Source organism: Poecilia latipinna, unplaced genomic scaffold (assembly GCF_001443285.1).
Source record: "Poecilia latipinna isolate Pla-1442-1.1 unplaced genomic scaffold, P_latipinna-1.0 Scaffold825, whole genome shotgun sequence".
NCBI classification, from domain to species: Eukaryota; Metazoa; Chordata; class Actinopteri; order Cyprinodontiformes; family Poeciliidae; genus Poecilia; species Poecilia latipinna.
In genome coordinates this window covers 3,904-29,775 of record NW_015113441.1, presented here as the reverse complement: position 1 = coordinate 29,775, position 25,872 = coordinate 3,904, and the positions used below count along the sequence as shown (strand labels likewise).

The 25,872-nt window shown below is 39.3% G+C and overlaps 1 protein-coding gene across 1 annotated transcript in view; it reads left to right on the top strand.

Moving 5' to 3' along the window:
• The window catches only part of LOC106956524 (proton myo-inositol cotransporter-like), a 45,318-nt gene extending 19,632 nt beyond the window's left edge, over positions 1-25,686 (top strand). Inside the window, exons 3-4 of the mRNA XM_015047418.1 lie at positions 1,560-1,768; positions 25,543-25,686. Coding sequence (XP_014902904.1) covers positions 1,560-1,768; positions 25,543-25,655 — 322 coding nt within the window. The 3' untranslated portion in view covers positions 25,656-25,686. The remainder of the gene's footprint in view (positions 1-1,559; positions 1,769-25,542) is intronic.
• The last annotated feature ends 186 nt before the right edge of the window (positions 25,687-25,872 follow it).

Below are 25,872 nucleotides of genomic sequence, written 5' to 3'. Positions count from 1 at the left end.
TATATAAATATATACATATAGACATATCTATAAAAAAGAAGGAATCTGGCTCAGAAGCCAGCAGGTCTGAGGAAATTGTCCAGAAAGTGTCTGATTGGTGTGATTCATGCATGATGATGACTTTTGCGGAGTTGAAAGTTGAAATGTTTCCTGAGTGACGCGTCTTGCTGCTGAGTGGAGTGAAAAGCCTTAAATATGCACTTTATTTTAATCAACTCAGCTTTTATCTCCCGTCCTCAAGCTTCTTGAAATTCCTGTCACCAAATGTTATTTTTTATTTTTTTGCTTGAATTCTATACAGTCCCTGAACCCAGCCTACCCTAGAAAGCATCACTAGAGTTTCGTTAAACTGATTTTGGTCATTAAGCATTAAAAAAAAAATCCATCCCCTTCAGTTAAAATGTATATCTATAAGTTAGTCTGTTTAGGTACCTTATGCTATTTATAACACAAACCCTTCACATTTTTATGAATATAATCAAGCTGGATGGATCATTATTACTGTTTTTGTGTGTCTTCATCCACTTGTCAAACAACAAATGTTTCAGAATAAAAAACAACAACAACAAAAAACAACCAAACAGTAAAATGCTCACCACTCATCTGAATTTAAAAGGTGACACAGTGCTGACTGAAAACAATCAGAATTTACTGTTACCAACCATTTGGGTAATGCTTTGGTGTGGAGTGCTTTAGCTACTGTCTATCTGGGTAATGCCTTGACATCTTCCTAAATGAAAGACTGTAGAGAACGGTATCAAGAAAATTTAAAGGAATAGATAAGCGTTAAAACATTTACCAACCACGTGACGTGACTCTTTTTCAACACTTTACATAGCCTGTAATGAACCTTTCTACAGATCTATAGCAAAACTATAACAGACAGCCTTTAGAGGTTTTATGTGTTAGCCACCACTAACCGTTCTGGCATTGCTTCGGTGTGGAGTTATTTTGATTTTCACTTGTGGAAGTCTTAACGACTGAGTTGGATTTTCTGTACTGTGACAGTTACGAATACATGTAGCAATACGCCACAGGGTTTCTCCTAATGTATATTATAAGCCTGGCGGGCCACCAGGCTTTACTTGTGCCCCACCAGGCTAAACATTTCTTATTTCTTTAAGTCTTTTTAAAATGTTTGTATTTTTTAAGAGTTTATAGTTGGTGACTTTATAGTTGACTTTATAGTTTGTATGAATCTTCCAACCTTTTGATAACACATAATTATCAAGTGATATTTTTAAATTTCCTGTCAACTTTAAAACAAATTTAACTCAAAGACACGACGGGACGCTGGATGTACGTCTGCCCTAGCGCCCAACCACCGGGCTTAGTGAGTTTTCTGGGGGAAACCTTCCACCGCTATAGATTCACTTAGCTTATTATGTTCAGGGAATTTGAATTGCCTAATTAGCTTTGAAGCACAGGACTTCAGTAAACCCTTACCAATTGTGCTATTGTTGAATTTTAATGAGTCGAACCACCTGACGCTAACGGCTAAGAAACACCCAGCCAGACCTTTTCAGAGACCTCATTCCGCGCGTTCCCTCCGTCTCCAGGTACATGCTGGGTCTGTCCGTGCTTCCCGCCGTGCTCCAGTTCGTCGGGTTCCTCTTCCTGCCGGAGAGCCCCCGCTGGCTGATCCAGCGCGGGCTGACCCAAAAGGCCCGCCGGGTGCTCAGCCAGATCCGAGGCAACCAGAACATCGACGAGGAGTACGACAGCATCAAGAACAGCATCGAGGAAGAGGAGAAGGACAGCGGAGGAGGTGAGGCTGACAATGCGACAGAGTCACTTTTGTGATCTGGAAAGTCACATCATGTCTTCACTGGCGTTCACCAAACACAGCTCGGTGTTTCATGTCACAACGTCGGAGGTGCAGACAGAGGGATCTCTGGTTGCTTTTGATCGCTGCAGGTTCAGCGTCTTTTCTTAAGCTCTCTTGTCTTCGGCTCATCTCACGCCTGCTGTGTCTGATTTACTGTCTGGTTAACCGTTTCTGTACTGATTTAGCTACGTGTTCTGATGAGGCATCAAGTTTTCTGACATAAAATCTGAAAGAGTTGATGATGCTAAGTACTGGAACTGAGTTCCCAAAGCCCTTGAAGGAGAAAACGGCCCACAGCACCTTCATCATGCTGAGCTTCTTTTATTAATCAGAACTTAACGTTTCATTTACATGTTAAGTTGTTGGATGTTGTTACACATTCTTTGCTGTCTCTTCCTCTCACTATTTAAACTTACTTAACTTAAATGGGTTGTTTAATGTTACTAAATAGGAATCTATTATAAGGTTGGGTCTTTGTGGAACCACCTTTTGTTGATGTTTCATATTGATCTCCGATTAATTACTTTTATCTTTGTGGTTTCAATGTGATAAAACACAGAAAGGTAGAATCGGTATATGAATATCTTTGCAAGCCACTGTAATATTCAAACGTCTTTTCACATCGATCAGTCCCTCCAAGATTTGGTGATTGTTGTTGTGATTTTCAATCAAAATCCCAGATTTTTGTGGCGCTCATTTAGAAATACTTTCAAGAAATGTTCCCAAAATGAACGTCAAAGTAAGGCTGAGTAAGCAGTGTTGTAAAAATACGAAATATGGCCACCTGCAGGTGCTAGTTGGCAGTCATTTTTGTGTAAAAAAAAAAAAAAAATTGTAATAAACTCATAGCGGGGATATGTTGATTTTGCATGAATTTTGCAAATAACTGGAAGAGCTGATTTATATAATTCGGAATCTAGAGGGACCCATTAGAAGCTACGGCGGGTTCCGATTCGGCCTCGAGTTTGACACACGTGCTCTACATTATCACCTTCTAATATACAGTCATTTCAAGGCAGTTGAAATCTCCCAGAATCTAAGGCCTGCATACTGTGCTGGAGGAGTCCACAGAGGCTTCCTCAGCTTGTTATTAACAACTCCCATCTGACAGAGTCAGGACCCCGAGCTTTGAAGACGGCAGCTCTCTTTTCCATCCCTTTGATTTCGTCCACAGCGAGGCTGATCAGACTGTTTATGTTCTCCTCCTGTGGAGCCGTGAAGTCCTTCCCACTGGAGGAACATGAAATCATTCACTTGCCTGCTGCTGCAGTCCTAGAATCACCCTGCTGACCTGTCAGTCGCACAGTTTGAGCAGTAGATCGCAGGGCGCTCTGGCTGCTGGTTTCAGGACTGCTTGATGTTTATTTGACATTTTTCGATCTTTTTGAAAATTGTCACAAAAGGATTGTTTTCTTTACAAGTAATCCAACCAGAGCTTGTTGATGAAATCTGAGCTGCAGTCGCTTTAAAGGGGCAGTATTATGTAATATTGACTTTTTTGAGCTTTACATCATGTTATAATGTTATTCCCTCATCAGAAATATACCTTTCTTTCCCACTCAGCTTCTGTAGACTAGCCAGCAGCAATTAGCAAACACCTGGTGGAATATCTGCTGAGTTCCTTATACAACCTACTTCTATGTGCAGCGCTGGTAAAAACGTTGCTAAAGGGTTAATAGAGAAGCTGTATTGTGATGACTTCCTGAAGGCGGAGTTTCAGAATGAGCAGGAGTTTTTTTTTAAAGACACAGCGGCCCAATTTCAAGGCGTTAAATTACAAAGTCAAATTTCTTTTAAGTGATATTTGATGCAGCATTTTTATAACAACTGAAGGTAACATAATTACTTGATTGTGTTATAAATGGCATTATGTGCCTGGACAATATACAATACTACCCCTTCAGTAATAAAAGCTCGTTCCCAGTCTTATTCAGAAAGATGAGTGAAGCGTTGCAAAAACGACAAATAATATATAAATAAAATAGGGCAAAGCTTTGACTTGTCGACACTGATTTTATAAAAATTAATTGGGATTTCTTTTTCACTGGCATAATATTAAAAGATGTAAGAGTAGCATTCCTCCAGTTTGTGTTTTTTCCCTGGTTAAACACACTGCCACCACTATTCATTGTTGTACTTCTGTTACAAAAAAAAAGTACATATTAAAGTTAGATGAATAACTGATCCAACAAGTTTGAGCCCTACCTGATTTAGATCAATGCAAAAAGAAATTGATTTATGATATGAGTGCTAATTTGGTGGACAGTGAGCTGACCTTTTCATCCACCGCACGTTCGGAGACGTTTGGTTTGTGACTCGCAGCGTGCCGACTTTGCTGTCAGAACAGCGGTCCGTTCGGCTTTGATATCTGATCCTACATTTGTTTCACTCATGTCTCATCTTGATCTTCCTGTAATCCCTCTATAATCCGCACACAGGCTGATTCGAGGACGCAGCAGCACAAGCTAATCACATGCAGTCAAATACCTACACGTTCATGATAGGTTATGCTTTTTTGTTGTTGTGGTTGTCTGTTTTTGGGGTGTGACGGGAAAAAGAAAACTTTTTCACACTTAAATCCAAAATATTCAAGATGTTTATCTAGGATTTTATCCAGCAGACCAACATAAAGTGGTGCGTTATTATGGAGTGGAAGGGAAAATGGGTGAACTGTTGCCACATTCTGGAGTTTTTGCTCCCTCTAACAAGTTTTCCTCCAGAATCAGCCTGTATTTAGATTCCTCTGTGTTGGGCAACTCAATATTAAGTAATATTAACTTACCTTGAAAGCAAAAATGGTAGGTTTTCACTATGTGGGGGTTAATATTTTTTTTTATTTTTTGTCAATAAGAGCAGTAAAATATTAACGTTGGCTCTTCGTGACGATGCATGAAAGGAAATCACCAATGAGCCAGCAGCCAGATGTTGATGGTTGTCAGTTTTGAAAAGGTTGTAAAACCGTCTGATAAGAGCTCGGCCTCCACCAGATGATGATGGATTGTGTTCACATCGTGGAACTCTTCCAGAAGTATTCTTCTAAAGTCCACATGTGAAAATGCGACACGTGAAAGCCACGTGAGGTCAGGAAGTAGCCAAGTCTAATGGCATCGGTGACTGGATCGCTAAAAAGCACATGTCTGCATCACAAGCTCCAAAAGTGAAAGAAAATACCATGAGCATTGACACAGAGCGCTGTTGATAAAAACGTTTGAACTTTCTAATATCAATTCCCCCTCACATAACAACCCCAGCTCATCACCTAGCAACCCTGCATGTTTGGTCAGCTGGTTTTACCGCTCTAATTGCTGTGCAGCAGCTGGAGGAAAAGACAAGTGTTTTGTTGTAGACTTACCAATCCAGACACCACTTGCTACATCTTTGTTGGTTGTGCAGGAGGCTCCACTTCCGCTTTTCAAAGACGCAAGATTGCATCTGTTTGCAGCTATTTTCACATGTGATTTGGATTTCTATGGGCTTTTTGAAACTATTTTTGCTTTTTAACTTTTTTTGTTTTGGTTATTGGCTATTATGTTCACTCTCTGTCTTAGCTTCAGCTGCCGCTGTGGACTATTGAGAAAATACCAACGTATTCAGATGTTAAATCTTTAGGAGTGGAGACCAGTTGATCTTTAGTTGTTTTATTTTTTGTAAGCAAATCAATAATTGCTTGTTTCTTTAATTCTGAACCACTTATGTATACGCCTTAATAAAAACAACAAAAAAGCCACTCTGTGAGCTGTGGGGAAGAAGCTAATCAGAGGCGATGGAAAGATCCATCATGGAGGAATTTTTTGCTCAAATTCTTGCCAGAACTTTGGCTAATCCAAAACTCTAAACATTACTTCCATTCAAAGGACAAGTGTGGATTACAAAGTGATAACTTTAAACCTAAATATGACAGATGTTATGAATAAGTTTGTTTTACAATCATTGGCACAGCTAGCTTTGACCGGTTAGCTAACTTTGTTAGCAATTAGCCCACTGGATTATTTGTCAATTTAATGCTGCCAAACAGTTTAATTTGCAACTCAACTTTCACTAAATATTTACTTTTAACTTGAGTTACATGGTTTTGCAAGCTAGAAGCTATTTTATGACAGCTGAGGTGTAAAATATGAATGTTTTTTATGCTAAGTCTTTTAACAGACTGCTTTTAACGTTTTCCACTTAGTGAAAATTTGTACTTTCAGTTTTACCCTCGACTAAAACAAGATCAAATTATTTCATGAATAATTCATCTTAATCTGATGACACCAACCACGACAACTAACAGAGCCCTAACAAAACCCTACCTGAGGTTTGTTAGCTATCGCTGTAAAACAATCCAAACGTTTGACGCCCATGTAACGTCAAAACGTGTCACTGTTCCAGAAAAGCCATTAAAGCTGTGGTAAAGACGAAGAGTAGGGGCGACAGGAACATTTATGAACGTTAAACATCACGGCGCTGAACGGAAAATAACTACAGCGGGTCGCAGTCGCACCGAGCGGCATGAGCGGATTCAAAAGGTCAGTTAATGTTTTATGCTTTGTTTGTTTATTGTGTCTGATTTCGAGCAAAGTCAAATAATGTGAGATCAAAGGTCAGCCTTTTGTAAGAGCCTTGTTATAAAAAAGGAACAGGTAACATTTTCTTCTCTAAAATGTGAAGAAAGCCATTGTGAGAAAAGAAAGCAGGACATAACTAGATTTGCACAGACAACTTTCTAAAGGTCACCTAATCCGTTATGAGGAAAGATTCATATTATCCAGGTGTTTTTTTTTTATATATATCACTTTTCAGTTCTTTATTATTGTTTAAAATGTCTTGAAACATTAATCTCGTTTCTCAGAGTTATTACTGCAATAAGTTGTTGCCATATGAATTCATTCCTTTGTGCATTCTGTTCTTGTGTTTCTTTTCTACAACAGCATGTTAGGGACATTGTAGATAAAAAAAAGAGTGAATTTCCACCCAAAAAAATTTCAAGAGTCAAATACTTGCTAGAATAAACTCAGAAATGTTGAGATGAATCGCAGTAATGTTCTACAATAGAACTTTCGAGCTTGAAAAGTCAAACATTAGCAAGAAAAACTTGTCAAACTCAGAAAATTCCTTGTTTTTTCTAGAACATTTCTGAGATTAATCTCAAAATTATGGAGTTTTTTGGCAGAAATTAACTCTTCTTCTGGTACACTGTTGCACTTTTCCCAGTTGGTTTGAGCTTTTTTTTTTTTTTTTTTTCGTCTAGTTCCTCTTTTTAATGTCTTGGTGTGCACTACCACCACCTATTGGAATGGAGTGTGGATTGGGATACTAAGCATATATATTACACAGATTTATAAGCTAAACAAAAATAAAACAAAACAACCATATTTTGCTTCTAGTTCAGCTTCTCTCAGCCTCTCAGCCAGTTTGCTTTCCCCCCACTTCCTGCAGTTTTCGTCGTCATTTCCACCAGAAGCATTCAGCTGACACATGACTCGTGTTGGCATGAAAATTGGCAGGTTTCCATTAATTTAGTAAATTTTCTTTTAATTCCAATTTGCGCACCTCCATATTCATCCCCACTACATGTTGGTAATTTGGTCGTAGCAAGTTTTATTTGGAATCTTCTGCTACTGTGCAATTTAACCTAAGTTTTTCTGCTTTTTCTTCGCAGGTTGAGTTAGTGAGATAATTTTTTTTTTATTCCCAAACATCATGGAGAAAATGTGAAGCGGGTCAGATTTCCGCAATCACCATCAACCCGAAAAAAAGAAAAAAAAAAATCAGGGGAACCAGAATGTTGGCAAAAGAAAATGATGTACTGTGTCTGCTGAGCAAACTTCAAAGTACAGACATGCTAAAAATAAAGAATGCTTTAGTTTAAAGTGAAACTTTTTTATTTATTTTTTAGATTACTACATGCTTTTGGCTCAAATGTGAACCACTAACTCCGAGCATAAGTTGTGTGAGTGTGTGTCTGCTGCGTTTCTCCTGGTGCTCAGCCGAGGATGAGCTGCAGCGACAGAGAGGACAAGCGGGCGAAACGAAAACGAGACCGCTGGACTCGCGCACGGAGTCCCACCAGAGCCCCGGCTCTGCCTTTGCACATCGGAGTGTGATTATTTGTGATCGTGTGTGTAATAAGAGGCGGCTCTACGCCGTGGCCCGTGGCGACCCCCGGGGACGGCACAGATGCCATGTCTTCCAGAGACGTGTTGTTCTCTGTTGTCAAGGTTGATTAGTTGAGGGATGAATCCAATTTCCTTTTCTTTCCCCTTCACTTCGTAGCTCAGGCTTCTTTCTACTCTATGTCCTCCGTCAGGTTTTGCTCAGCGGCTCTCTGCAGCATCTCAGTCATACACGATACAAAGAGAACGCATAAATAAAAACGTATTTATTGTGTCCAAGAGATGGATCTCCGTTCTAGTCTGGAATCTTTTGCAGTTTCCGAGATGTTTTCTTTCAAGGATAGTGATGCTGCCGCCACTATTTTCAAAATTTCAAAATGTAATATAGCATTCATTTAATTTGGAACATTTGTAAGAACATCGCTTTGATGAAATGAAGCAAAAGAAAAGTATATATATATTTGAGACATCAGCTTATCTTTTCCACATTAGCTTGGTTTTTTTTTCTTCAGTCACTAAACCAAACTAAAATGTTTGCCTGTAAGTTGCTCTATAATGCTAAATCCTGTGAAAGGTTGACAGTAACCCCGCAGAATATGAATGTGTTTGTGTGTGGCATACACTGGAAAAACAAAAGTGGACAGGTTACCATAGAAACAATATTTCACACTGTCTTTTTCATCTTACCTTGGAGATTAACAGTGATCAACTTCCAGCATTTCATAATGGCAGACGGCGACAAGTCAAGGAGCTGATATTACCCACGGGAATCTTCTAGAGGTCAAAACTGGGAATATTTTTATTTCATTTAAATCCAACCATCCAAATTTAGATGTCTGAGACACTTCAATTCTTTTTTCGCGATATTTTATTATTTCATTCATGTTATCGCTTTTGATACATCCCCCTGCTTTTACTGTTTTATTGAAATGCTTGTCCGCTCCGAAATCGACCAGCATAAATAGCCGCCTCTCACGCTAAGTGGTAAAGAAAGGAGCAGAGAGGCTGGAGATGAAGAGAAAGTGAAGTGGAAAATGAAGGTGTTGGGACAGCAATCATGACGGAGAAGCAATACCAAGGAAACATTTCAGGTCAATTGTCAGACATACCACGGGTGCGTTCGTCACAATAAGCCCGTAATGCACTTTATTGAACGCATCGATTTCTTCGGAAAGCTTGTCCACAGCCGCTCTCATTCCACGAAGCGGCAAGCGGCGGACTCTTAGAGGAAAACAAAAGGGCACGCGCAGACACTGAGCGGCGGAGAAGGCTGCGACGCGAGAGCATTTCATAAAGAGCCCAAAAATTATATATACACTGCGTTTCTCCCGCCATGTCGTGAGTTACTTCGCAATCGGCAGACCGAGAGAAAAACGTGCCGATCCACCCGATGTTTGTCTTTCAATTGAAAATCGTGTCAGATCAACCAGAGGCGCACAGAAGTGTTCACAACGCCTTGGACCGGTTCGCAGTCAGTCTCATTTATCACAAACTGCAACATAATTTATTGCCGGATAAACGCAAAGTAGCACCAAAAGTGCTCTGGTAATTGCAAGCTGGGGGGGGGGAATGACACAGTTGGTTTATTAAAATCTGATGAAGTGTGGCAAGCTGTCGGATGAGATAAAGGGCAACTTTGAAAAGCATTATTCAACAGATTCTCTGGTCTGAACTTTGACTGGGCCATCAGAACACTGGACACAAATTGATCTAAGGCTTTTTTTTTATTATTATTGAAGCCCTGGCTGTAGTGTGCTTAAGGTGGAAAGTACATCTCACCTTATTTACTTAGTTTAAAAGTAGCTCTTAAACTATGGAGTACAGATACAACACTAACTCAAGCCTATGGGTGCACACAGTTGGAAAAATTAAGAGCTTTTTTTATTATTTATATTTATTCATATCAGTTTGAAAGCAATTACTTTCCCATTATTTGTGCTCCAAAGCAATCTCCTCTCCAAGCTGCTGCCCTGTTGGACTTGCTTTGACCAGCCGTTTCCAGATAATTGAAAAGAACAGCGGTGTTACTTGCAAAAGAGGGCTGTTCATATGTTGCCGCGGCACACTTGTAAATAATTGATTTTACAGCATTGTTTGCAATGTTGGTTTTCTTTTTCTTCTTTTTCATAAGAACACAGGGGGGAAAAAACACCCAGAAGAACTTTTAAGCATTAGCCCCTAGCGAAAGCCTTTATTTTCGCTCTTATTCATTAATAATTTAAGATTATTGAGTGTTTTGTGAAATTCTACTGCTGATCTGTGTTTGGTTAAAAAGTCGTGATGAAGCAAATACCTTTTAAGAAGATCGAGCCGGCCACCCTATGAGCTTTAGGTGTCGTAATTTGACAGATTTTGAAGGCAGCAGCTGCCTTTCCCATATCCAACCTTCGCTGTTCTCAATGTAATCTAACTTAACTAATTTGTGTTGGTTTCCCACTTTGATTTCTACATACATGCTTGATGAGCAACACAAGGTTAAACTAAAAAGTTCAAAACACTTTCCGAGGAACTTTACGTTTACGGGGAGCAGAAATATGTTGATACAAGACATGTGGGAATGACACGCTTTGACCCGTTTTGAACAGTAATGAGCTTATGGCGGGGTTAGCATGGCAGAGTGCAGGAAGATGAAACCCCCAAAGTCCCACCTGGGAATTTATTATGGAAGCTACATTAGTGGAGGATGAGCAAGCTGCTTTTGATGAAAGCAAACAGAGGAGATTAGGGAATTCAATTTTTTTTCTTCTTTCTATACACTCCAGTAATTGCTTTCCGTACCCACCCCTGGTTTGTTCACTGCGACTCCAAACGCAAGTATTCAAGGATTGAACTCCGCACTCATGCTGTCCAGCATTTTATTGCTGTTTAATTATGACCTGCGGCGGGGGCTTCATTGATCTCTGAAGCATGAGCCGGGCCTTGTGAGTGGTCACGGTGGTCATTACTTTTTGCTGAAAAATCAATCCGCTTAATAACCGCCGAGGAGCTCCGGGATTGCTTATCTGTTTACAACAGAAAGAAACAGGTAAGCTAAGAAAAGTTAAACACAGAGTTTGATTAACGATAATTAGCTTAAAGATAAGGCAGTGCTCTGCTGATGGACTGGATGCTACTTGTTTTTATGTTTGCAAAATAAATTGCCAAAGAGCTATCAAAAGAACTCACCGTGTAAATGTGGTGATGTTGGGGAAAAACATAGACCACGTTGTACACAATTGATTTTTTTAATTATTTATTTATTACAGAAATCTGATTACTGCTTCTGCTGTCAAAGTACATTGAGAATTGAGTTTATAATGCGGGTATCTCTATGTTTTATTCATTATTTTTGATATATTGATTCGAGAACAAAAAACTCTTTAAGCTTAAAAGGGACTTATTGTGCAAAATTCACTTTAACAACCCAACTGTTTATAAAGCCACCCCGCCGGTTTTTGGTGTTGAGCTAACGCTTTTTGGTGTCTGGAAAACAAGTCGTTTCAAAAATCTCCAGAAAGCAACGTCACAAATCAGCAGGCACTGCTGCTCATCTAGCAACCGGCCCGCTGGCCCAATCTGTTACCTAGCAACCCCACTGGAGTTTTACCGCTTTATACGCTGTACATTGGCTGCTGGAAAAAGACAAGTGTTTTGCTGTAGACTTACCATCCGGAAACCACTAACTGTATTCTTGTTGGTTGTGCAGGATGCTCCAGTTCTGCTTTTCAAATATTTACAGTTGTACAACTGCACATCTGTTTGGAGCCATTTTCACATCTGAGTGTAAATGTTGAGATGGGGGCGTGGCCAGCAGTAGCTTATTTGGATTTAAGGTGGCAGAACCCTAAAAAAAAGGAATTCAAAATATGCAGAACTGAGCAGACTAAAATCTCTAAGAATTATTTTTGTGCAAAACTTTTAATGAACATATTTTGTATAGCCCATAGGTCACCTTTAAAGGTATTGCACGGAATATTTTAGCTGTTTGCAGTGTAACATATGTCTAGTTTCTTACTCATGATTGTCCCAAGCCTTCCGCAACCGAAACATTTTGAAGAAAGCCACATTTGTCTTTCTGGAAGGTCAGAGAAAAAAACAAAACAAAACTACAACTACAATTGCTACAAATGTGGTCGTGTACACTGTGTCAGACAGTAACCTGATTCGGGAATGAACAGTGTTCACATCAAACCGATGTGTATGCGATAAGCGTTGGTGGATGAAATGGAGTTAAGTTTTGAAGTGAGTCTGACGGAAGAGACTAGAAAATCTGGAAACTTGTATGATACGTCAAACAAGAAGGCAGAACGTTTGCTTTGGACTCGGAGCGATAAAACGCATTGTTCTCTGAATGTCTGTGCCAGTTACTAAAACTTTGTAAGATCAGGTAAGAACATAAGGTTGTGTAACCGATTGTATAACTTCATGAATTTTCTGAAGCTCAAAGTCGAATCTTCTGCGTTCAGCCTTGAATAACACTCGGCTCACAATAGGGAATCAACAAAAGGGGTTTTTAACAGCACGACTGGAGCTTTTCACTGGCTGGAAATCACAGGGCTCACTTTGATGGCAATTAGTGCTACTTTTGACTTGTGACAATATTCTCCTAGGTTTTTATACAATAACAACAGTAAGGTTGTGACTCACCCCAAGAAGGCATATGCACTTAGCGTGCACGCTAATAGTTTTCCTGAGCACAGTGGCCGGGAATAAAGAGTAGAAGCGGGATTAAATTGTCCTCATAAGTCGACGCGCAAACGCTCTTTCGTTGATTTGTAAATTATATCCAACAAAATGCATGTTCCGACTTATTTCAATGTGACAAAGGACATTTATGTAGCTTTTTGTCGCAGGGTTTTGACGGTGAAAGAGCTGTTTTCCTGTATTTTCGGCTTCACGTAGAACGTTCTGAATTTTTCATTGACCTTAAGTAAAACAAGTGAGGCGTGCAGCGCTTTAAATGATGATCTGGGAACCATTAATGGGCTCTTTTGTCTACATATCAAACTGCTTGTGTGAGTTAACTGCAGAGTCTGTAATTAATTAATTAATGGCATTTTAACTAAAAATTTTTTTTTGTCAAAATAGGCATAATTTTCAATTCAAAAACCCCATTTCCTGCTAAATTATTGGCTAAATACATACAACCTAAATGTGTCATTTAGGTTATTCAATCATCAAATTGGCATTGAAAGTTCAAGGTGATCTTGACACGTTAATTCAGTCAATATTCTGATGCCATTTTCATACAAAGCCACAATACCTGCATGCAAGAAAAACTCAGAGATTTCAAGCACACCTGCACTTCGGTCTATAAGCTGGATTGATGGTGGGATTTCAGCTGGACTATTAAAAGCTTCACCGGTGGTCATAATGTTACCATACTGACACGAAGCTAGCTGGTCAGGCTGCGCTAAGGGTTTTCCTTTTTTCCCATGAAACAATCTTTGAGATAAAAAATATGAAACATCAATCTGAAAACAACGTGAATTATCAGCACAAGTTTGCTAAGCGCAGCATTTGTGTCCCCTCTGACCTCTCTGACCTCTCTGGTCTCATTTCTAAGTGTTTGAAATCCCTTCAGGTTGTTCATCTCCGTCGGGAGGACAGCCTGTCATTTACGCCAGAGGCAGGCGGGTCTCTGGGGAGTCATGAATTCTAATGGCTCGTTAAATCTACCGCCAGCGAGCTTCAAAATGACGTAACGATTCACTATTCCTTTGACCAGAACACCTGCTGTTGATCATTCATATCTCTGCTCTGCAGCATGTATGATAATATATTTGTCTAGCACAGAGGCTAAGGCTTGTGTTGATTAAGGACATAGTGGCAACGTTGGCTCCAGAGAGAAAATTCTTTTGATTTCGTTATTGTTCTTCATCTCGGTACCTGGAGCTGCCATAGCAAGGCATTTGTTATATATTAAAACATTAAGGGTGAAAAATACAACTGTTTAAATTGTCAAACCCTTTGGATAAAAATCTAGATTAATTACCTATTTCTCTTTTTCACGCTGAAATGAGTGCAAGGAACAAAGCTTTGTTAGATATAATTAACAAACCTAATGAACATGGTCCTGCTGCTGGAACATTTGACTCGTATCTTAATGGGATCAGATAATTGCTTCAAATGTAAATCGCTGGGTTTAATTTTTCCTATCAGTTCTCATCATATCTAAAAACAGAAAAAGTCAAATATATTTCACCACCCTCATGCACTGCCCCTGTTTAAATCATCAATGAGGGATGTTTAGCAAGTTCTCCATGCCTATTAGGGATCTAATTTAATCTACTTAACTCAATTTATTGAACACCAACAGTCGTCGCAAACTGTGTCATGCTTTCTGTACGTCGTGCTGAATAAAAATAGCCAGGCTAATTTTTAAGGTCTTGCCTGTTTTTGCCAGTCTTGCACTGTTTTGGTGTGGCGTGCCTTTGAAATGATCTTTTACTTTTTTTTTCTATTCTGTTGCCAAACAAATGGATATTATCTTTTGGATGCAAGATTGTGAACATATATTTATCTGATAACATGCACAGAACTAAAGACGACCATTACCTTTCTTAAATGTTTTGTAAAGCTAGCATAGCCAGGCACCCCTGGAATCCAAGGTGACCATTTACTAAGCAATTTTGTACTTTTTGGCTTTCCATACATCCAGCAATCTCTGCTACTGTTGTAAATAACCAGGAGCCTCAACTGTTTCACAGAGACTGATTTTTTTTAAAAAAGCAGTATTTCTTTAAGCGTCTTTAAGTTTTCATTATTAACCATTAATGCACTGCTTTGGTGTGGAGTACTTACAATAATATATTTATATACAGCTTAGCTTGGCACTAAAATAGAAGCAGAAAAAGACACTTTCTGCTACATGAGAGTATTCTATGATGATTTGGTGTAAATAAATACACACCCACAACCCTAAGGTTTACCATTAACTTCTAAAGTACATTAACCTTACCCTAAGACTTGTTTGTGCGTTTGTTACTTCAAGTCTAAAAGGACAATTTTCACCTTTCAGTTTGATGTAAAATCATTCACGTTTTCTTTATAAATCCAATTTTTCAGCTCATCTGTCGCTTTCTCTCCATTTTTTTTTCTTCCGAGGTTGTCCGGAACTATTTACTCCGCTTGAACAGATCGATGAGACTTCCGTTTGTTTACCTAATCTTTTCGAGGCTTTGCTTTGACTAAGCCCTTTGAGCACATTGGGAGTCTTTGCTCTGCGAAAAACAATTACTTGATACAATCGTTGCATAAAAGCCTCTCAGCCGGTCTCGGGGCCCCTCAGACGGGAGGCGAGAGTGACGTACGCAGGAAGGGAAGGCGATGCTTTAAAACATTGACGAGATCGAGAGTGAGAACTCAGCACAAAATCCAGTTGCCTCGGAGTTTGAATACATGAGCTGTTTATGATTTATCACCTTTGATGATTTGATTTTAAGTCGCTTTTATAGGTTACAACGTTATCTGTGGATTCCCTGAAAATCAGAATTTAAAAAGATTCACAGGCAGCTCTTTTTTTTAAGGATTTCCTTTCTTTGTATTTACTTTTGTTCTTTCATTTCCTTTTCTTTTTGTCATGTGGATTTCCCTTTCACCCTCCCAAACTTGGTACCACAACCCGTCTTCCTGTTCCAAGACCTGTTTTTTTCTTTTTTTTCTTAATCCAATCTTTATACTACTCCATTTTTGCATCAAGTTTTTTCCATTTCTAAGCCCCATTCACTTTATTACAGATACAGGGGTCACTTCCGGCTTCACACATCTTTTCGTCTTTTGAAACGTAGGTCGCAGCTTGCATTCATGCAACAGACGGATTTAGCAAACGTCACCGGTGACGACGTCAGCTATCACTCTGCTTTAGTGACTCATGTTTGCCATTGCTGGTCGTCTGCTTTATCGACTGCTAAAGTAATGACAACCATTCTGCGTGTAGAAGTAGGTCGCAAGAACTTCAAACACTGTAGTTGGATTTTTTTAAAAATCCGTTTTAAGTTGATCAACTTAATGAGAATAAATTGTTGTTTTTTTCCCCCATTGACATTGAAATAATAGAAAAGCTGCAGAAAGCAATTTGTGTCAAAAAGACAGAGAGATGATTGGTTGTGTCTCCTGGATCATATCTTCCTGGTAAAACTGTCTATGTGCAACGAGAGCTCATGGTTACCATCCACTGGCAGGCCTTAGGACATCTGTTAGTCATATGCTATTTATAAGACCCGAGCTCTATGTGCAGTTCTCTGATATTTCAAGGATTACAATAGGCATAAACAAATCTTTACTTTTTTATTATCCCAAGAGCATTTTAGCTGCACTGCAGCTAATGATGTTTTTTTCTAATTAGCATTTCAGTTTAAGACAAAAAAAAGGCTTTAGCTGCAGCTTATGTGGAGTTTATTTGAGGCTGTGTATTTGTAAGCAGAATTAATAAGAAAAAATATTCACTAGATGTATGCAAATGTTGTATCCTTGGTAAATGTATCAAATGCTCCATTTTGGGAGGTAATATATTACTTAGCACATATGCTAAGTACTTAGCATATTTACTACCTGTAAATGTGAACAATAATGGGCGTACTGTCGAGAAATATTACAGGAGACTTAAAAACTCTTAGATTTTGCATCTAAAATTAAGTCCTTAAAATGTCTTAAACTCATTTTTTCTAATTAGGTTGGCTTCAAATATGTTAATCACAGGTCTTACATTTTGCCATGGCAGGAATATTTAATCTTGTATATTCTATGTAGTTTTTGTTTTTAATTTTTTGCAGCCCTTTTCTGTCAGGTTTGAGTCACACACAGACATATTCAAATCGGTTGAGGTTACTGCTAAGAAGCAGCTAATATACCACTGCTAGCTAACTCTGTACATAGTTAGCTAGCACATAGTAAACAAAACTAGCTCGCAAGATTTTTTTTTTGCATCTATCATTAGTAAGTGCAAATTTATTGCCAGTTGCCCGGCTTTGATGACATTTGTCTTTACCATGGGCTCACTTGTGATGCTAACCCTCATGAGGTAAGGTGCATTCTGTTCAAAAAGATTGGCCCTGGGGGGTTAAGGCTGTAGAGAGCATTGCAAAATGTGTACATTTCTAATGTAATTTTCTGTTGTGATACAGATCTTAAATGTAATTAATAATAGTCTTAAAAAAGACTTAAATTTGAGTTGGTGAAACCTACAGAAACCCTGTACAGACCAGTTATGGTCCGTAATGTTAACTGTATATTCTATGATAAGATTTACTTAAATAAGCTACACTAATCATCTTAACGACATAACGACATGAGATAAAGACAGTTGCTAAGACTCTAATCCCAAATCTCAAGTCTAAGTAGAGTCAAAAGTGTAGATCACATCTGAAATGTTTGTTTTTGTGGCGTATATTCAAACTCCAAGCTGTTTTCGTGCTGGAGCACTTCGGCTTACTTTTGGGTTTTTCATATCCCTTATCTTTCAAGGTCCACATTTGTTGGTACTCTGTGCCTAAGCAGCCCAGAAATAACGACTGTTTTCTGCCCGTAGCTCTGTGCTTCCGACAGCCAACAGTGAGAATAATTCCCCACACACAAACAGCGAACAAAGAGAGCTTCTTCGTCCAAGCTTTCCACTCTTGCCTGTTTCCCAGTAGGCTTTAAGCTGCTCATTAATAATTGAGCGAGGAGAGTTGTGCGATGGTGGAGCTGTCATGATCCCCTCCTTGCTCCCGTCACCAGCTCTGCATCCAGGGAGGGAAATTAAAGCAAACTTTTACTCCATGAGAGAACATTTTATGCTGCTCCGTTATCTCTCCTGTTTTTACACAGCCATAAATTTCAGCATGATAAAAAAAAAAAAAAAATGTTGGGTTGACACAAACTCCCCTACAAGATGAGACAAACTAAATCCTTATTTTTGCAGTTTGTGGAAAATTGACTCTGGGAATGATGTAATAGTTCTTACAGTATGTGTTCAAACTGAAAAACTAACACAACTGCAGAAGGGGCAGATATGAAATAGAAAGTGTGAGTTCAAAGTAGCAGCAGCTTGTTTCTGGCTGTTACCTCATGAAGACACCTCAGCGACCGCTACAGACTGAGCGTCCACCGCCAGCAACACCTGCTAGACGGATATGATTTTATCGAAGCAAAACAAATTGCCTCTTTTTGCGTCACACTGAGCTCCAGTGATGATGCTTCTCATGAGCCGCCAGCGGCTTGCGTCCAGAGCTGGTGGCGCGGACAAATCTCGGGTGACAGCTCTTCTCGTGACCTTCTCTGATCTTGACATATCGCCGCGCTCCTGCTGGTACGAGCCGATCCTCACCTGCATGAGCAGATGCTGACTTTTTTCAAGCTGAAAACCGAAAGATCACGACGTCAAGTCATGCTTGGTGTTTTCCTTTCTTCTTTTTTTTTTCATTTCGGTTTTTATCCTACCTTTGGTAAAGCACCGGTGGCAACACAGACGGAAAGAAACAAGAAGACAGAATGACACGAGGACCTAACATCCATGTCTCTGGCTCTGTGGATTGATGTAATCAGTGTCACACCAAAAGAAAGTCGCTTTCCTGGCTGTTGAAGTGAGATTTAAGTTTTTAGAAAATGTATTGTACTCCCTGGATTGGAGGGGAGTGTGCTCGAACTGTCGGAAGAATCTCACTTCTCATCCTTCTTCTAAAAGCACACGCTACATTGTTAGAAAGGAGAATCCAATTGATTCCCAAAAGTTGGAGTTGATTGCTCTATAGTCCGGTAGGCTCGATAGGTTCGATTGACGCACAAAGTTGCAACATTTGTTCCATTTTTCAGTTGGTGCCGTTAGCTTTTTAATTGCACTGTCAAACGATCTTAACTCTTTGAGAAACCTCACAACACCCTTGCCTGCAGTGGTGCTGCACCAAGAACCACTGAAGGAAATGACACAAAAATGTCTGAACAAGTCGTGAGCTCAACTTCCTTCCTCACGAAAAAGAAGCAAAAGTGGTGTGGCGTTGTAATCTCTGTAACAGAAGCCATTTCTCACTAGTTTTAGACTTGTGCGTTTGGTTTGGCTATATTCTCCCACAATGCCCTGCGCTACAGTCTATTTTCTGCTTTTGAAGTGGTCTCCGGTCCGCTTGGCGTTCATTTAAACCACACCAGACTTCACTTCAACAGAACCGAGACCAGAGTCTCCTTTTTTGGTCCACATCAGAGTTTGTTCATGCCGTCACACATCCCCAAACACATCACACATTTAAGGAAAATGAAGTAGAGATTGATAAAAGTGAACTATAATGTGAATTCACCGAGAAAAGTAACAATGTGGACTAGAATTTTTATGTTGCTGATCTGCTGAAGGACCCATGGAGATTTGATTGCCCAGTCCACCAGCAATTTGTGGATCCAGAGAGGAACAACTCTGTCCCTGGAGGAATTTTGCCGATGTTGAATAGGTGTCTGTCACGCTGAAGGAAAAGCTGAATCAATTCATCAATGTTCCTACCGTCACTTATGGTCATGAGATGTAGATCGCGACCGAAAGAGCAACGTCCAGATACAAGGACTGAAACGAGCTTCCTTCAGAACACATGGAACCACCTCCATTAACGAGGTTTGTGTGAATTTCAGTTGTCTTGTAGGTAAAAACTCAAAACTCTCTAAAGTTTGTATAAAAGTCTGTATAAGTGAAGAAAAAAGCTTAAAATACATTATTTTGGTCACACACTTTTCTCTGCATGTGTATGATATAAAACTTTGCAAACACAATTTGTCGCCACTTAATGTGCTATCATGATACTACCTTGGGGTTGAATTAGTCATAAATTTTATCTCCACCCACATCTTCACATTCACCAAACACACTCTGCGTGAACTCTTTAGCTTTGCTTTTAGCAGCAAACACTCCACTTAAGAGCAATATGAGCTTATGGTCTTCCTCTGGTACTAGAGAAGTGAATTACCGTGTTTATTTAAACAATCCATGCTACCTGTCGGGGGAATAAAACCATAATGCATAATTGAAATGCATATAATCTCTTCCCAAACTCCTGAACGACTAACCTAATTTCTTGCTTCCACCATTATAAATATGGGAAAATCGAGTCCAAACACAGCACCCTGCACAGAAAGTTGGATCCATTACCTACAAAGACATTTTTTGGTTTTGTGCCGGAGTGACGGCATGTTTTCCCGCTGTGTTGGTGCAGGCTCCGAGACCACACCTGCATATATTTTCTGCATGTGCGATGCCAATTGCTCCATCCATCTGTCTCGCTGGTGTTGGGCTCCTGGCAACCACTGGCCCCTCCATGCCCTCAGACAAACACAGCTGCTACCCAGCATCTGCAGACGGGAGTCTTGGATAGTTAGCGGGTTTGATTATCCGCCTTCCAGACAATGTTTTAGATGTTGGAAGCTCCATTAGCACAGGCTAGATTGCCACTCTGATTTATGTGGAGCGAATTTGGAAACCTTACAGCAGTCTGTTTTTCTTACATATTTGAACAGCTGGAAAAGTAATACAAATTTGAAGACATAATTTCAACTGAAACTAGTGTGAGTCTTGGCAAGTCTGAAAGGTGTGTGTACAGATGTGTGGAACTGATTTCTGAGCTTCTACAACGCTAACCCTGCAGCAGACTTCTTCCTAACATTTTTTCCTTTACTTTAATTATGCTGAACAATACATTTTGGGATCTTTATTTAATATTTATTGAAATTACACCAGCTGCGTTTCCATTACGAATGTGCAAAAAAAGGGTTTGTCCGTCTTCTTCGTCGTTTCTGCCAGTAGCAACATTCAGTTGTTGGTCAATGCAACCCATGTGATGCAAAAAAAGTTTCCGTTGCAGTTTTGTGAAATACTCTAATTTCAATCCGGCCGACAAACTACCTCATCCCATCGCAATTTTCACAATTGAAACTAATGCACAAAAGACGTTAGCTTAACCCAGTTCTGATTCCTGGTTAAAACAACCAAATCTTTGCATTATTTAGCTTCTTCAGCAGCTCCACAGACAACAGTTGTGGATCTAATTTCTATTCCCCATCAGTCCTAACCTTGTTCTGATCTCGACGGCATGGAGTGCAGGATGTCGTGTTCTTACTCTGATGAGGGAGCGCAGAAGAAGAGCAGCAGCGTTGGAGACACGGAGTATGTGGACGGAATAATTATTGCAGATTCGATGGGCCGAGGTGGAAGATTGCAGGGACTCAGCTCCTGATTGCAGCCCGTTCTGTTACATAAGTGGAGTCGCTTTCCGAGCCCTCGCTTCCCCAGGACGTCGTGATTGGGTCGGATGGGAGAAGCCTGTTTCTGGGCCTCTTGATTGGACATTGTTCAATTTCTGCTGATACTTTGGACCACACGTTGATCCGTAGATTGACCCAAATTTTGCCTGATTTACCCAGGATTTACAAATCGCCATTGGATTCTGTGTTTGTGAATATTGCCAGTGTTCTTGCTGCTTTGCATTCTGCCTCTATTCCATCCTGCAGTTTGCAACATTTGCCCTCTGTACCTTCTAAACATTCTCTAAATCCACCAGATTATGAGTACGTATTTTAGAAACATCCATTTTAACTCAAGTAAGTAATTTCAGAACTCTAATACTCCTCTCATTAAGTCATTCTTTTGTTTGTATAGATGTATAGATGGATTCAGAGAGATGCCCACGGTTGAAATTCTTTAATTTCTTTCTTCTAGCTAGACACCTGTAGGTCAAAATTTTAAAACTATTCACAATTTCACCCACTTCATCAAAAAACCCCGTTATCCACTCCAGAGCATGATGCCATCTCTGCCATATTTTACAGTGTTTTCAGTTCTTTGAATTTAAATTAAGTCTAAAAGGTCAACTGTTAATCTAAACACCTAATCTGATTTTTTTCCCCCCATCAATTTAAAAAAAAACAACAAGACAGGACGATAACACATGTATACAATGTAATGGGAGGTTTTTATTTCAGTACTCTTCCCCTGACTGATACCTTTGAACAATGATCAGTGACCCTTTGTAACTTGTTTGCTAACTGTAGCCTTAGCGTCAGGATGCAATTTTCAAGAAACTCCTCCAAGAAAAGTTTTATTTTATTTCTGGTAAATATAATTTCCTATTTGTTATTATAATATATTAAATTAATAGTTCACGCATATGCAACTGGGTTATTATTTATTTTTTTGTTGCCAGTTTCCATAATAAACAGATTAGTTTTTCATTTAGACTATACTGGATTAAGCCTGTCACAAGAACAAATATTGCTGGATGATAAATTGTCCCAGACGTTATCGCGATAACTGATAATATTGTTGTTTTGAGACCATGTTCAAGTCATATAATCAGTAAACATTAATTTCTTACAAACATTTAACACAGAAAATGTAAAACATATTAAACGTCCAAAAGAAATCAACAAAACAAGCTAAACAACAAATGAAATGGACATTAAAGCCTCTGTAAAGAAAATTGTCCTTCAAAAAAGGGATTTTTTTCATCCAGTTTTTGATAGAAAGAGACGTACAAGAAAAATTATTGAGCTCGTTTTAATTTATCGTGCAATTAACTGGTTTATTGTGACATTATCTTGTCAAATAAAGCTGGTTTCAGGCTTTCTACATCACAACAGCCTTTCATTTTAGCATAGCTCTGCGTATGTTTTAGTCTTCCTGTAAGTATGACTTACACTACGTTAAAGAAGGGTGCTTTTATTGTTGTGCCAATCGAAAAACAGCACCGAGCTCAGGTTCTGCTCGCCTTAACGACGAGCACATTCGACGGACGAGGGAGGGGGGATAAAATAGTTGATAATTGCTGCATTGATCGACCACAAATGACACAGATGGTGCTGGAAGGTTTCAATGTGGAAGACGTACATGCAATTACTGCAGTACTGTGGGACCCAATCACTGCGCTTGTGCCTGACTGGTTGCCTGCTGGTTTGTTTTTCATGGTATTTTATTTTTTTTTTTTTCATGTTTTGTTGTTTTTTTCCTTTCCAGTATGTCATCTGATTAAGTTAGTGTTGGGTGGCGCTCATCTGAGGAAATGGAGCTGTGATTGTTTCAGCATGCGGGTTTGGGATGCCGCTTTAACCCTCGTGCCGCTCATTAGGGGGGAAAGACGGGAAAAGAGAAATGACACCTAATATTCTATGATTGCTTGGTGAATGTTCGGCTGGTGGAGTTGTTTCTCCTCGTGTGGGTTTTAAGCTGTCCTGATAGTTCACTCCGGTCCATAAATCTGATTCACCGCCAGGTAATCGGATAACGGCCCTCCGCTCCGGTCCTTCGGGATCGACCGATCAAACTCTACCGGGTTAATGGCGTGGAAATCGGCGTGCTTTTAAAAACACTTCCTTTTCATTGTTAGAGGAGAGTTTCGTTATTGAAGAAACATATGGAGATCGTCATCATCATCACCGCAGACGTCGTTGTCTCTTTTGGGCTTTTAGTGAGCCGGTCTGTCTTTGGTTGATTTTAAAGCCAACGATTATTCTATCCATTATGCTGAAGATTAGTCAGATTTTTTTCAGCTAACCACTTAAACCTTTTTTTTAAGAAATGCATTAAAAGATGCAAATAAACAAATAAGTTATTTCTTAAAAATACGATAATAAACATTTTATTGCCTAAAATGCAATGATGATATTCCTTTATTGTAGTTTTCATCCTTGGTCGTAAAAGATGAATATGCAGCTAAAACAATGTTTCTAACATTTCTAACAAAATTGCAAGAATAATATGATGTTATTTTCATAATACTATGATTTTATACTCAAAGTATGGCTTTATTCTGATAATGTTAGGAATTTATTTGTGTAATTTTATTAATTTCTTATAATGTTATGACTTTATTTTCGTAATATTGATTTTATTAAAATTAATTAAAAAGGTAAGGTTTTTACCTTTTTTATTGTTTCTTATTCTGATTCTAACATTCTGCCATTCTCTAACAAGCAGCCAAAATCAATTAAAAAAAAAAAAAAACCAGGGCATGCAAACATATGAGCACAACTATAAACAGGTTGGCATATTAAAGCCGATCGGCTAAACAATTGAGAAAATATAAAAACTGGACATTTACACATCATCATTACTGCACAGTTCCATGTATGTGTTTACTTATTTTTCAACTCGGTTACACATGATAAATTTTGCATTGTGTGATCAACCTCCTCAATTACTGTCTTTTTTTTTAAACAGGAGCATCAAGCACACTCTCCAGAAAGTGACATAAATGAACTTTTGGACATGGAGTCACTCTGGGACTTTAAAATGAGCTAAAGTGTGAAAGAACCAGGCAGACTGACAAAAAAAAAACCCCCACTAACTTTATGGCTCAAAATGAGATGTTTTATCATCTCTACTAATTTCTTTTGCCGTTATAAAAGTGGTGCCTTGCGACACGAAATGAAAACTAATGTCCTGACAGAAATGTGACAGGCGGCCAAGAAAAGGAGGACCGTGGTGTGTGTCAGCAGGGGCGTCCTTTACACAGCCTGATCCGCTTGTCAAACAGTTAAAGGACACGTTTTCCTGTCCAGAGTCCTCCCACTCGCAGCTGCTCCCAAATAATCAGCATGTGTCTCATGTCCTGTGTGCGTATTTATGCATCGATGTGAGAGTTTTTACTCTTTAGCTCTACCTGGGTATTTCCTCCAGTAAGCAGTTTCAGTGTCTGTCCAGTCGCTCCCTCTTCTTATTGAGACGTTTCCTCCTGGAAGCAGCAGTTGTCTGCTTGTGCTGGGGATCACAGTGTGGCTCCGCCGTCGTGCCAATTTGAGACTCCTTTCGGCCAAAGAAAATTCAAATATTTCTTTTCTTCCCACACTGAGATAGTCCAGTGTCTAAAATGGAAAGATGGAAGCTGATTCCCCAGAGATAAACGTTCCCACGTTTCAGAAAGGCTGAAAAAGCCTCAGCAGATTTCATGTGGAAGGTTCAGTGACCTCTGTGATTGACGGCGGCGTGTGAGGGCCCTTATAGATAGAAGAAAAAAAAGGAGGAGTACATTTCTGCCAAATATCTCAGAAATTGTTTTCGAGAATTTTTCAGAAAAATGTGGACGTCTGTGTTTGTAAAGTCGAAACTTTGCAAGAAAATCTCAGGATTTCAAGATTAGTCTGAGAAATTTTCTAGAAAAAAACATGGAGGTTTCTGAGTTTGAAAATGTGAGAGGAAACACTTAATCTCAGACATTTTCAATACAAAACTTGGGAATTTTTAAGTTTGAATAGTTGAAAGATTTTGAGGAAAAAACTCAAATTTTGAGATTTATGGAAATGTTCAAGAAAGAAAAATCAGAAATGAGAGTTAGAAAAGTCAAAACTTTACTAGAAACCACTGCAAAACTTTGAGATTAAATTTATTGACATTTCCATGTGTTTTGGAAAATTTCTAAGCTGAATCTCAAAATTTCTCAGTTTTCTTTCTTTTTTTGTGTGTGCAAATTTTAGACTTTTCAAACTTGGAAAATTCCAGTTTTCTTGATTATCCTCAAAATTTCTGGCATTTTTGGCATTAGCAGCAGGCGTCTTGCTGCTTTCTCCTCGTCTGAGGGAAGTTTGTTTTGAATGTTTATTAGATTTTTGCGTTTCTTTTGGGGGGGGTGTGGGGGGTGGAGGTCGTGCTGAGACAGTAATTAATTTCTGCTGTGCTTTGGCTCGTGTCTCCAGATGGCCCTGTGATCTGGCGGATGCTGACCTACCCCCCGACTCGCCGAGCTCTGGTGGTGGGATGCGGCCTTCAGATGTTCCAGCAGCTTTCGGGAATCAACACGATCATGTGAGTGTGAATGCGAGGCGTGGGAAACAGTTCGCATCGACAAACATGCTCTATATTTGCAGTAAACGCACAGCAGGGGCAGTTGCAGTCACTTTAGGCTTTTTATAATTTATTTGCACAATTGTTTTTTTTTTTTTGTTGTTGTTGGTTTTTACTTCAAGGTGGGCTGATGACATAAACTTTTCTGCCATGTTTATGGCATTTTTTAAATAGCAGTGGAG